The sequence below is a fragment of the Oryctolagus cuniculus genome, chromosome 1 (assembly GCF_964237555.1).
Source record: "Oryctolagus cuniculus chromosome 1, mOryCun1.1, whole genome shotgun sequence".
Lineage (NCBI taxonomy): Eukaryota > Metazoa > Chordata > Mammalia > Lagomorpha > Leporidae > Oryctolagus > Oryctolagus cuniculus.
In genome coordinates, this window is record NC_091432.1 from 63,722,421 (window position 1) to 63,734,432 (window position 12,012).

General features: G+C 55.5%; 1 protein-coding gene across 3 annotated transcripts in view; it reads right to left on the reverse strand.

The window, feature by feature from the left end:
- CLPB (ClpB family mitochondrial disaggregase) overlaps positions 1–12,012 on the reverse strand; it is a 142,055-nt gene that overhangs the window by 2,754 nt on the left and 127,289 nt on the right. For all 3 annotated transcript variants that reach the window (XM_051822565.2, XM_002708715.5, XM_008264387.4), the window contains 5 exons: positions 8,458–8,535; positions 7,252–7,307; positions 3,912–3,956; positions 3,473–3,634; positions 226–382 (listed from right to left, as the gene is read on the reverse strand). In XM_051822565.2, coding sequence (XP_051678525.2) covers positions 226–382; positions 3,473–3,634; positions 3,912–3,956; positions 7,252–7,307; positions 8,458–8,535 — 498 coding nt within the window. The remainder of the gene's footprint in view (positions 1–225; positions 383–3,472; positions 3,635–3,911; positions 3,957–7,251; positions 7,308–8,457; positions 8,536–12,012) is intronic.

Consider the following 12,012-nt stretch of genomic DNA (forward strand, 5'->3'; position numbering starts at 1 on the left):
GCGCCGAAGTGTCTTTGGTCAGGTGTGCTGCTCTTAGCCCCTAAGACCCTGAGGGCGCTCGATCCGTTCCTGTCTGCAGAGTAGTTAGGGCACTGTCTCTCATCGGTCCTCTCCACTTTCTGACATGGTGCCAGGTGTCAGCAGGGACAAAGCCCCCTACCTGGCCCCCGATGTGAGCCCGAGAGCCCTCACGGCCTTTTCCAAACCGCTCGGGCTATGCCATACCGAGGTTCTCAGCCAGACGGCTGCGGCTCATCTCCAGAGCTTCCTGCCTCAGCTGCAGTGCGTGCTGTGCGATCTCATCGCTGGCCACGTTGGAGGTCATGATGAAGATGGCGTCCTTGCAGTCGATCGTCTTCCCCTTTCCATCCGTCAGCCGGCCCTGGCAGGGAGCAGGGACTGTGGGTTCAGGGCGTGCTAGGCTTGAGCAGGCTTCATTGCTCAGAGGCCTCCCCCAGCCTGGAGGCCAGTTGCTCCCTCTGCTCTGAGCACCCTTTCGCCCCTGTGCTCACTGTCCTGGGCCTCAGCTGCACCACCTCCTAAGAGTATCACTATGCGAGACTGTTCCTGCTTTGGCGCCTCTCAAGGCACCGTCAGTCCGACTATTCATCCATCCATCCATCCACACTCCCGGATCCTGCACTGGGCACTCATGGGGCCTCCAATATGCTTTGATCTTCACTGGAGAGAAGCACCTGGGACAGGAGCTAGGGTCAGACCTGCCTGGGATTTCTCTGGGAGGCACAGCTCCAACCATCCTCCTTGGGCAAAGCCAGTCCTGTACCTACTGTGCGCTGGGCACGCTCTCCAGCTTGCACTAACACTTGGTACAGGCCCCATGGAAACTGCTCGTTCCAAAGGGGCCTAGTCACAAAAGGCCTGCAATCCAGGTCCTGGAGCCAGTCACTCTCCTGTCCCTGCCTCAGGGTGGGAAAAGGGTGACAAGGTGCAAGGGGATGGTCTTGGGCTCTTGCCAACAGAGTCCACAGAGGGCAGTTCTGGTGCTGGGGGCCAGGTCTGTGTGCCTGTGGGACATGCCCAAGCACATTCATATGACACCATGTGTATTCTCCACTCACTTCCCAGAGCTCCTCCCTGAGGACCGAGTTCACACACTGCCGCACCGGCTGCAGCAATAACCCAGCAGCAATTTCATTCCAAGAGATCAAAGCTCTGCTCATAACTGGGCCTGAGGATGAGACCCAGGTGGGCGAGGGGAGCAGGTGCAGAGCACGACTGACCCAAAGGGTGACTTCTGTTTCCTTGGCAATAATGATGTATAAGAGGGAGCTGGCCTAGTCTCACCTCCCACCACCAACCAGATGCTGTACTGCTTGGGTAGGGCTCAAATGCACACCTCAGGGTTCCAGGGCTGCTTTCCCACCGTGTCATGTATGAATCTGGAAGGGGGGGAGAAGTGGGTGTCTCTGGAGACATGCGAAAGCGGCCAGCATTCGTCCTGCTTGGTTTTTGGCTGTGACAAGCAAGGCCTTGCTTTTCTGGCCCAGGCTTGGGAGATCTGGGCTGGGGGCGGGGGACGGGGAACTCCCCTCTGAGCCCCAGCTTGTAGAAGGTGCCCTTGCTGCTTCCACTAGTACAGCACCTCACGAATAAATACGGGGCCTCACTCTGCTGCCGACCACTCCAGTGAGCCCCTCCTCCTCTGCACAGCTGAACTCTTCCCTCTACGCGCAACCTCAGCCCTGTGTGGCTTCTGCTGACAGAGCTGCGCCTGTCAGCCAGGCCTGCCCTAAGCTCCAGCCCCACTAACAGCGTGGGGAGCCTCTTGGATGTCCCAGTCTAGCGGCCCCAACAGGGCCATGCCTCAGCCTCCTCACCAGCCTGCAGCTGTGCTTCCTGGGGCCACTGGGCCGCCCCAGGGCCAGCCTGGACTCTGGGATCTGCATAGCGGCCTCTAAGATATTTGTAAAGTGAAGCGCTGACCCTGTTTCTTGTTTCAACTCACAGGCTCCAGAGTACCCACCAAAGAACCCCACGCTTCTCTGTGGGCACTGGAAGTGGCCTATACTCTGCTCTCACTGCTCCCCAGGGTCAGGCGATACCCAACAGTTGGAGTGCCTTGAACAAACCAGGCCATTTCAGGCCCCGGGATTTGGCACATTAGGCTTCCATTGCCAGCCCTTCTCCCTCCGTTCACCTTGCAGGCACTCGTCCTTGGAAGGTTTGCTGAATGACTGCTGGATTCTGCCCCTGACTTGGTGGGCCCTGAGGATGGCAGCTTTGGTCAATGGAATTACAAGGGTCAGAAAGTAGTAGGTAGGGGAGGGGGCAGCAGAGGATGGTGGCCTTCAGTCAGCGGCTGCCCCCTCAGCCTGGGCCAGGGCTGCCAGAGGCCACCCTGGCTGTGGCATACCTCCCTGCACGGGGCTCTCCTGCCTTTGGGTGCCACCTGGCAGACGGCCCTCTCTCGTGGTGTTTAAGATGCAGGCTGTGGTACTGGACTGCCTGGGTTCGACTCCTTGCTGCCCACTTCCCAGCTACGTGGCCACAGGCGACTGACTTCACCTTACTTCTGTCTCCACAGCTGTGAGTTGATGCAAGCAGACTTAGAACAGTGCCAGGCACACAAAGTACAGAAGCGCCAATTACTCCCACAGCACCTTGCCACCCGACTGGCCCCCAGCTGGGCACCTGCAGCCCATCTGCAGGCTGGAGTGGAAGGACTGGCCTCTCCCTCCTTGGCAGGGCAAGGGGAGATCTGGCTCTCCCTGGCTCGGTCCCTGGCCAGGTGCTGCCTCCTCTAGCCCCTGCATGGGAGGAGGAGAAACCCAGTCCTCAGCACCGCCCTCAGCTCTGCTGGCCCTGGAAAAGGTAAAGATCACCATTCCCCATGACTGCACGCCCTCCCCGGCTCAAGGCAAGGAGAGGGGGAGCTGGGGCTCTGGGCTCAGCTCTGTCTGCTGTCCAATCGCAGCTCCGTAGCCTCAGGTACAGCATTTACAACCTCTCGACCCTGAGTTTCTTGTAAAAGGTGAGGTTAACTTCCAGCTTGCCTGGTAACAACTGTGAGGTTTTCAGCCCAGGTCTAGCACTGAGAAGGCACTCGGGACAGCCCTGCTGGCAGGGGACTGTGCAGGCTGAGGGGCCGGAGCCTCATCCATGTTCAACACAGGGGCAGCCCAAGAATGCTGCACTGGCAAGCTGCCTGGAGCCTGCCTGCCCCAGCGTCCTTGTCACAGTGAATTGCTAAGGCTACCCAGCCAGTCAGGAGCAGAGCTGGAACTAAAAATGCAAGTTCCTTTCACGCTTCCTTTGCCCCCTCTAGGAGGTAGTGCTGGGCTTCCTCTGAGTAGCCTGCCTGGGTGCCAAGCCAAGGGGCCCAGCCACATCTGCCACCTGGCCCCTACATCAAGCTGAGGAAGGACAGGTGGCCTGCGGGTCCTCGGCTCCTGCTAGTCCCAGCCCAGAGTCCTCCAGGTGTCCCCCCACCCGCAGCCCAGACGACTTTTACCTCATCAAACAGCTGCAGCATGATGGTGAGCACATCCGGGTGGGCCTTGTCTACCTCGTCAAAGAGCACCACAGCATTGGGGCACTGCTTCAACTTCTTGGTCAGCTGGCCACCCTCCTCATGGCCGATGTAGCCTGGCGGGGACCCGATGAACTTGGCCACCTGGGGGAGGGAGGAAAGGGGCTAGCAAGGCCCTGCTGTGCTGTTGTTTGCACGATGAGGCATGTGTGGGAAGATGGCGTTGTACACACTCGGACGGCCTGTCCCAGGCAGGACAGCCGCTGCCTCTCCCCCGGGGTGGCAGCAAGCCTGCTACTGGGAGAGGGCAGGTAGATCTTCTCTATTCTTCAGAGTCAAACAGATCAGGAGCCCCCAAAGGAAAACCCCAAGGCTGTGGGATTATCTGAGGCTCAAACGGCCAGCCGTGAAGGGCACTCACCTCATGCCGCTCCTGGAACTCGGACATGTCCAGGCGAATGAAGCCCTGTGTGGAAACAAGTCGACACCACGCACCATGGGAGGCAGGCAGGGTGCAGGAGGTGTGTGTCCCAACCACCCCAGCCCCGCTCTTCCTCAGACATTCTGCTTTTGACTCGTTGCTCCTTTCCTGTCCATTCTTCCCCCACATGATGGCCTCGTTCTCTGCCTTGATAAAGCCAAATCATGTCCCCGTCCTTCTAAATCTAACTTGGGGCTCTCCCTTCAGTCAGGCTTCTGCTGGTCTGATTCCTGTATCATTTGCCTGCCTGCCCGGCCACCTACCCATCCTTTCTCAAGGGCGGGCATGGGAGTTATTACAACAGTGAACTTGTCGGGGTGACTGTCCACCAAGTGGGACAGGTAGTCACCATCAGTGGTTGCCTATGATTTGAAACACAACACAAGGGCAGGCATTTGGCCCTGCAGTTAAGGCTCTGGGTGGGGATGCCCACATCCCGTCCTGGCATGTCCCAGCTAGCTCCACTTGCTGCTTCCTGGCAGTGCACACCCTGGGAAGCGGCAGGTATTGGCTCTAGTAGGTGGCTCCCTGTTACCTATGTAGGACCTGGATTGAGTTCTCAGCTCCCAGCACTGGCATAGCCCAGTCCTGGCCATCATGGGCTCTGGGGGAGTGAGTAAGTGGATGCAAGCTTCTTCCCTGTCTCTCTGCCTCTCAAATAAAAATACACAGACGGTTTTATTGGGCCTCTTAGTTCCCTGGGAAAAACAGGGACAAACTTACAATCCAGCCTCCCAGAGCTGCTGAGAACAGTGGTATTGAGAGAGAAATTAGAAAACCAGGTTCTGGTTTGACTTCTTCTAACAAGTGACCTTAGACAAGTCTCTCAATACTGCAGGACCTCAGTTTTCTCATCTGAAAATGGGTCTAATTTAGCATCTATGCTATCTTTCTCATAGGATCAAATAAGAGGGTTCGCAGATGGGATACAGCTGTGCAAAGCAGGCAGCAATGAATAAATGTGAGCCAAGGGAACGGGCATTGCTATGCCTAGCACCCCAGCCAGCTGCAGTTTGCATTCTGTCACCTGAGGCTAACAACAATCTTAACTATAGGACTGCAGCGTTTCCCCTGAGGCAAGAGCCAGGAGCAAGAACTGTAACTTGAGGGACCGGCGCTGTGGTGTAGCGGGTAAAACTGCCGCCTGCAATGCCAGCATTCCATATGGGTGCCGGTTTGAGTCTAGGCTGCTCCACTTCTGATCCAGCTCTCTGCTGTGGCCTGGGAAAGCAGTAGAAGATGGCCCAAGTCCTTGGGCCCCTGCACCCACGCGGGAGACCCAGAAGAAGCTCTTGGCTTCTGGCTTCGGATCAGCTCAGCTCTGGCCATTATGGCCAACTAGGGAGTGAGCCAACGGATGGAAGACCCCTTTCCTTCTCTGTGTAACTCTTTCAAGTAAATAAATCTTTTAAAAAAAAAAAAAGGCACGGCTGGCTGGCTCCAGAGCCTCATCCGCCTTGTCCACAGCCTCCAGGCAGTGCCGGTGTTACTTCCAGCTGGGGAAGGTTGCCCTGCCGGGGGCGGGGAACCTGTCTCCCATTCAGATGCTAACTGAAAAACCACCGCCAGCCTTTAACAGGCCCCTCCTCTCCTTTCTGCACCAGCAAGTCAGCAGATACTTGCCTTCCACTTCCACTGCATGAAGACATATTAAGACAGCTTGGATAAGGAGATTATAATTTGTAATTAAATATTAACCTTTCTGACAGTATTAAAATTAAACCACTCAGAATTCTTCATCCCTAATCAGGTGGTTCCTGCCCGTAACTGCATCTTCCCTAATAGTCTTGCTAGTTTATGGCCCTTTCCAGAGTGCTAATTGTTTCAGTCGCTGCCAACCTGATGAATGGTCTTACAAGCGCTCTTTCTGCGGGAGCCTATTAGCATGCCACGCGCCGCCCGCCCGCCTGTCCGGTGGCTCTGCTCTGGGTTTGGCAGCGGCAGCGCCAGGGAAGCTATGCTCTGAGCCTTCAGCCAGTTCTTAGATGGAAGGGGACTCAGGAGGATGCAGACTGAGGTGGCAAGGGGGCGGCTAGATGAGAAGTGGGGTCCAGGACTCTATGCGGCTGGGGCCACTTGGCTGGCAGCAGCCAAAGCAACTGCTCGTGGCCTTGGCTGGGCAGGCTTTCCAAGAAGCCAGGCAAGAACAGCTGGGGTCTTAGCCCCCCCAAACTGGGAAGGCTGGTGGGAACTCTCCACCAGCCTTTTTTGGCCTTCATTGAAATGTTTCTGCATCCTCTCTGAGGAGGGTGCTCTCCACGAGAAAGCATTTCCCATCAGCCCAGAAAGTCCAACTTAGCGAGCCTTGGCTAGTCAGAGAGAACACACAGGGTGGGGTGGGGTGGGGTGGCGTGGCCCTTTCCCACGTGTGGAGAACCCAGAGCCCTGGGCCACGGGAGGGGGAAGAGGATGATCAGTACCACAAGCTCACCTGTGTACAAGGTTGTGTGGGATGCAGACAGGAAAATAAAGCACCCTGTTACTTCTACACGCTTTCTCTTTCAGCCCCAAGCCTCCGTTAGGCACAGCATGGTGGCACTGGGCAGTGACTTTGTATTTTTGAAGCTGCTTCCCTCTCTAGCCTGGACTCTTCAGGGCAGGGCAGAACAGTGGTTTTTTTTGTTGTTGTTGTTGTTTTTTTTTTTGACAGGCAGAGCGGACAATGAGAGAGAGAGAGAGAGAAAGGTCTTCCTTTACTGTTGGTTCACCCTCCAATGGCCGCTGCACCGCGCTGATCCGAAGGCAGGAGCCAGGTGCTTCTCCTGGTCTCCCACACGGGTGCAGGGCCCAAGGCCTTGGGCCATCCTCCACTGCACTCCCGGGCCACAGCAGAGAGCTGCCTGGAAGAGGGGCAACCGGGACAGAATCCAGTGCCCTGACTGGGACTAGAACCCGGTGTGCCGGCGCCGCAGGCAGAGGATTAGCCTAGTGAGCCACAGCACTGGCCCAGAACAGTGTTTTAATAAATGTTTTAGCAGTCTCCAGTACAACACCTGGCACAGGGCAAATGTTTGAAAATGTGTGGAGGAATCTCACTTGGTTTTCCCAAGAGTCAGGCAGAGGAAGGATTATTATTCCCATTTTATAGGTGAAGAAACTAAGGCATACAGGTTGAATAATTTACCCGAACTCCTGGAGCAATTTGGGGCAACACTGGGGCCAGAGCTGGGTCTGCTCCCAGTCATGGCCCGTCTTGCTGACTGCAGGCGTTAGATTCAGATTCTCAGATTTTGGGGGGCAGCAGGAGTGACTGGGTCTCAGCCTGAAGACCAGGCCTTACCTTTTTGGCATCTTTGTGCATATACTTGGCTGTCTGCTTGGCCAGCTCTGTTTTCCCTGTTAAGAAAGAAGGGAGAGGAGCTGGGTCAGGGGCAGATGACGCTCTCTTGGAGGGATGATATGCAGCATGGTGGAAAGAATGTATTTTATGAATGGGAATCCTGAGGCCCAGGGAGGGCTGGTGACTCTCCTGAAGTCACCGAGGGAATATGGAGAAGCCGGGGCCAGAATCACATTCTGAGTTGCAACTGACTTTTCTGCGGCACCATCTTAGGTGTGGGAGGCTGAATCTCCCAAGCCAGAGCCAGCCTGTCCTGAGTCCCAGCACACACCTCCCCTCGCCTGGCAGCATCGCTCTCGGTGCCCACGGCCCTGCCATTCGGTCGGCCCTGGAACCACAGGACAAGCAGAGGAAGGGAAGAGACCAAGAGCACCTCTCCCTGGCTTCTTTGTAACGAAGAGTGACAACAGCTAAGTGGTGGCTCTAAGAGCCACTTGGTGTGAAGTCACTGTGTGGTACAAAAGTCACAGTCCCCAGCACCATGGTCAGGTGTGGTAAGCCTTTGGGATCCCACATCACAGGGAAAGGTGGGCTGTGAAGATGCTGGGAGGGTAGAGCAGACAACTCAACCATGCAATTTCCCATCAGAACAAGGGTGGGTGGTGGTGGAGGTGAAGGGGCGGTCTACGAGGGCACAGAGTAAGGGAGAGAGAATGACCCAGGCCGTCCGGCACAACTGGCCAGAAAAGCACCCAACCCATTTTACTGCAACCGGTTCTGTGCACCTGACACTGACCTGGTCATCAGGGCTTTCTCTAGCTTCTTAAAGCTGAGCTGCCAGGAATCCAGTTGGTATGCTGGGCAGCTGAGGCAGTTCAACTGCTCCCCAAGGGGAGCCTCTGGGGACACGGAGTGGCTGGACCAGAGCTAACACACCCTAAAAGGCCTGCTCCTCCAGGTGAATTAGTCCTTGCCCCCAGTCCCCAGAGGGGGCCTTAAGTCCTGCTACTCAAAACGTGACAGATGATAAAAAACAGTTCTCTTTTTTGGTGGTGGCCCTGTAATTTGGAGGCAGTTGCTTCTGGAGCTGGGAGTTGAACTGGAGGCGTGTAGCATGACCCTGGCCCACAGCAGCTGGGGCTCTCAGGCCTAGGCTAGGCATACCCGCAGCCCTCCCTCCCCAGTGCCTGTTCTGCTCCCAATTACCTATTCCAGATGATCCCAAGAAGAGGAAGACCAGAGGGTGTTCTTCATCGTACCAGCCATTCTCCTTCCTCCGGATCGCTATGGCCAAACACAGATGATGGGGGGACAGGGCGGGAGGCAGATAAATCAATGACACAAAAGGCAGGATAATTATCACTAAGTATACAATATGTTTTACTGCTCTGCGCCCACTCAAAGTCCTCACTACCATTAGTGCTGCCTAATCTGATTAGCTGGCAAGGCCCCTAGAGACACCTAATCAGGTTAGCATGGATTTGGAAGGCTGCCCAGAGCAGATTTCGGATAAAGTTTTCCAGGATGAGCACTCAGCGTTGCCAGGGAAACTGAAAGGCGGGAGGATGGGGGAGTGGAGGTGGGGGGGGTTGGAGGGGCTGATGAAGGAGAAATTGTGAGGAACTTGGGCTCTCTGGTTACCTTCTATCCCCAGCAGTGGGAGTGTGGGCCTGTGTTCTACGCGAACGCAAGAGGCAGAAACCCACGGCAGGCCCCTGGGGGGACATGGGGTGTGAGCTCTGAACTCTTCCTCATTTGGGGGAAGCCAAGGTCTGTCTGCTGTCTGGATCAGGAAGAGGAAACAGGCTGATGCATTTTCTAGAAGCCAATTAAAGGTGATGTGGAGCTCAGGGCATCGAAGGGGTAAGCCACTTGGTTAGCACATTGCTAATCACAACTTCTAGTGTGGAGGGGGTAGGCAGGGAGTGGACAGGTGTGTACCAGGTTCTCTGGGGGCTCAACTCTTCTAGAGCAAGATCTGACCTCTTTAGGAAGGATGTAATCAAGCACTAAGTATCCAAAGTGAGAAACTACTGTTCAACTCTGGAGCAGGAGAATCAGGCCCAGAAGTATCACCCAAGTATAAGAGCAGGAAGTAGAGCGAGGCAGACCATAAAAGGAAGAAGAATTTCTTGAACACGTTGTATGCTGGGCAGACATGGGACACTGACAGTACGTTTGCTCGAGACCCACACAGACAACCTGAGGAAAGTATTCTCAACTCCGTTATACTGAAGAAGAAACTGAGGAATGGACAAAGAGGCTTGTCCAAGTCACGCAACCAGCAGGAGGTAGGGTTGCTTCTCTCTTGCAATCAGTCTTCTTAAAAATCACTTGTGGCTTCTTAGGAACGTGCGTACCAATTTGGGTTGCATTAATGGAAATACAGCAGTCTGGAGCAGGAAGGGGACAGAACCCTGTAAGGTCAAGGTTAGTCAGCAGACGGAAGAGCACAGCATGTCTGCTCTGGTCCCAGAGGGTCAGGGGAGATTAGCAAAGGGATAGTTAGTGGACAAGCCTGGGAGCCTTGTCAATGGAGAGCTGACAGTCTTAGGGATGCATCTGCCAATGTGTAAATGCTAAGTTGTGTGACAGCGTTTCAAAGGGGCAGCTGCAGAGGTCGGGAAGGACTCTCAGGAAGAGGCTATGGGAGGCTGGGTAGGACTAGGCAGGACAAGGTGGCTGGCATGGGTGGAGCGGCGAGGATCACTGTATGAAGGTCTGCATTACCTGTCCTAGGAGCTCAGCATCATGCCTGTGGTCTTGCTCACTTCTAATGTGCTACTTCCTCTCCAGTTCTGGCCTCAGCAGGATGGAAACCCTGCAACTTCATGGGCATGGCTGAGCCACTTGTGCCTCCCAGGAAGTGCTCCCTGGAGACGCTGAAAGGGGCTTCGGAAAACACTCAGGCCCTCTTCTCTGACTAGGGCCTGTATCTTCCCCAACTAACTGGCCTGGCTTCTATGGAAGAGTTGGCTATGAGGGGAACCCACAGACCTCCTGGGTATTTGAGTGCTGGGGCTGAAGGGGGGAAGTACAAGCCTGGCTGAGGGCAGTTCTTGGTGTCCAAGAGCAGAACCAGGGAGCTGACAGAGTGGGTTTTCAGGGCAACAGAGGTATTCAAATGGCAAAGGTCAGACTTTCCTGAGTCCCAGGTGTGGACAAGTCTGTGTGCCGGAGTGGCGAGAGATGGATCATCTGAAAGGAGCCATACTCTCCCAAAAGTTGCCTCAATTGGGCATCTGGCTTTGGAAGAAGCCAAGCATGACCTGGGTTCAGGCTCCTTGGGCATCTGGGGAGAGAGAAGTACCCAGACACTGCTCAGAGGGGGCCTGGTGGGGACGGGGCTTCCCAGGGTATCAGGGACCTGAGGCGCCCAGCCCAGCCCACTCAGAGCCGCACCTGCTGGGCTGTGCAGTACAGAACACCATGGAGAATGTGGAACTGCATTCTGCCTGGGGCCATCTCTCCCTCTTCTTTTCTAATAATGCACCTGGGAGAGAGCTCTTTATAATGCTGGGCAGACTCCACTGCACAGCTGTCCCTGGTCAATTCTGCCAGACCCAGGGCACAAGTCTGGGGTGGGCTTGATCTGGGCCCCCCATGAAACCGGAGAAATGCCAACCATTAAACAATTACAACTCTGGATATTGCTAATAATATCTGAAGAGAAAAACGGCCAAGCAGATGGAGTCCGACAGAATGAAAAATGGAAGTAGCCAAGATAGACTGGGGGACTGGGGAAGGCGAGCCCCCGTGTGTGTGGCTGGCAGGGGCCTGAGGACCAAGGCTGGGAGCCTGGAGGATTCTGCCCAGGGAGGCTGGGCAGAGACCTGGATGGGCCTGTGTGGAACGTCCAGAGTCAGGGCTCACTGTGGACCAGCAAAAGCACAGCTTACGCGGCTAGCGCTTCACAGTCTGTAAGGCACCTCTGCCTCGTCGTGATCACGTGAGGTGAGCAGGCCAGGGAACTCGATTCCACTGTACAGAGGAAGAACTATGAACGAAGAAGCTAGGTAACCTGCTCAAGGAGATGCTGGGCACTGAGTGCAACTCCGAGCTGGCACTTCAGGAGCTCAGGGAAGGCAGTCCGCTCTCCCCACAGGCCCTCTGCTGCCCCTGTACCTGCTCGTACCCTGGCCTCCCCAGGAAAATGTTTCCTCTGCAGTCTTCCAGTCTGGCTCACTCAGCCATTTAATATGTGGGCCTCAGGAGCCCTGTCCCTGACTGGCAGTGTCAGGGTTTTGTGCACGGGCAGCATGGCCCTTCCCTGGCTGGTCCCCTTGTCTATAAGCTCCAGCCAGGCCCCTCTGCCTCCTCACATGCTGTGCAGGACCTGCCTTGCTGGTGTTCCGTCCCTCACAAGAGTCCTCTCCTGTCCGCGCCTGTCACTACTGGACTACAGAACTCCCATGAACTCCGCCATGCCACACCCACTCCATCAACTCTGGGTACGTGTTCATCGACTGAGTGGGACAGTGGAGAGGGGAGGAGTACAGGATCTAGCCGGGAATCCTACCTCTGTCACTTACTAGTTGACTGACTTTAAGTAAAACACTCATTCCTTTAGAGCCTCAGTTTCTTCATCAATAAAATGGGAAGCTTAAAAAGGTTATGAAACCTTTTTGGAAGTTGCAAGGGTGGAATAGTCGAACTCCAAATGATGGCAGCCAGAGTGGCAGCAGTCACTGGCCAGGCTATGTCACAGGTCCTGGTGATCCTGAGAAGCTGGTTCCGTCTCTGGGCTCAGAGAGGTGCAGT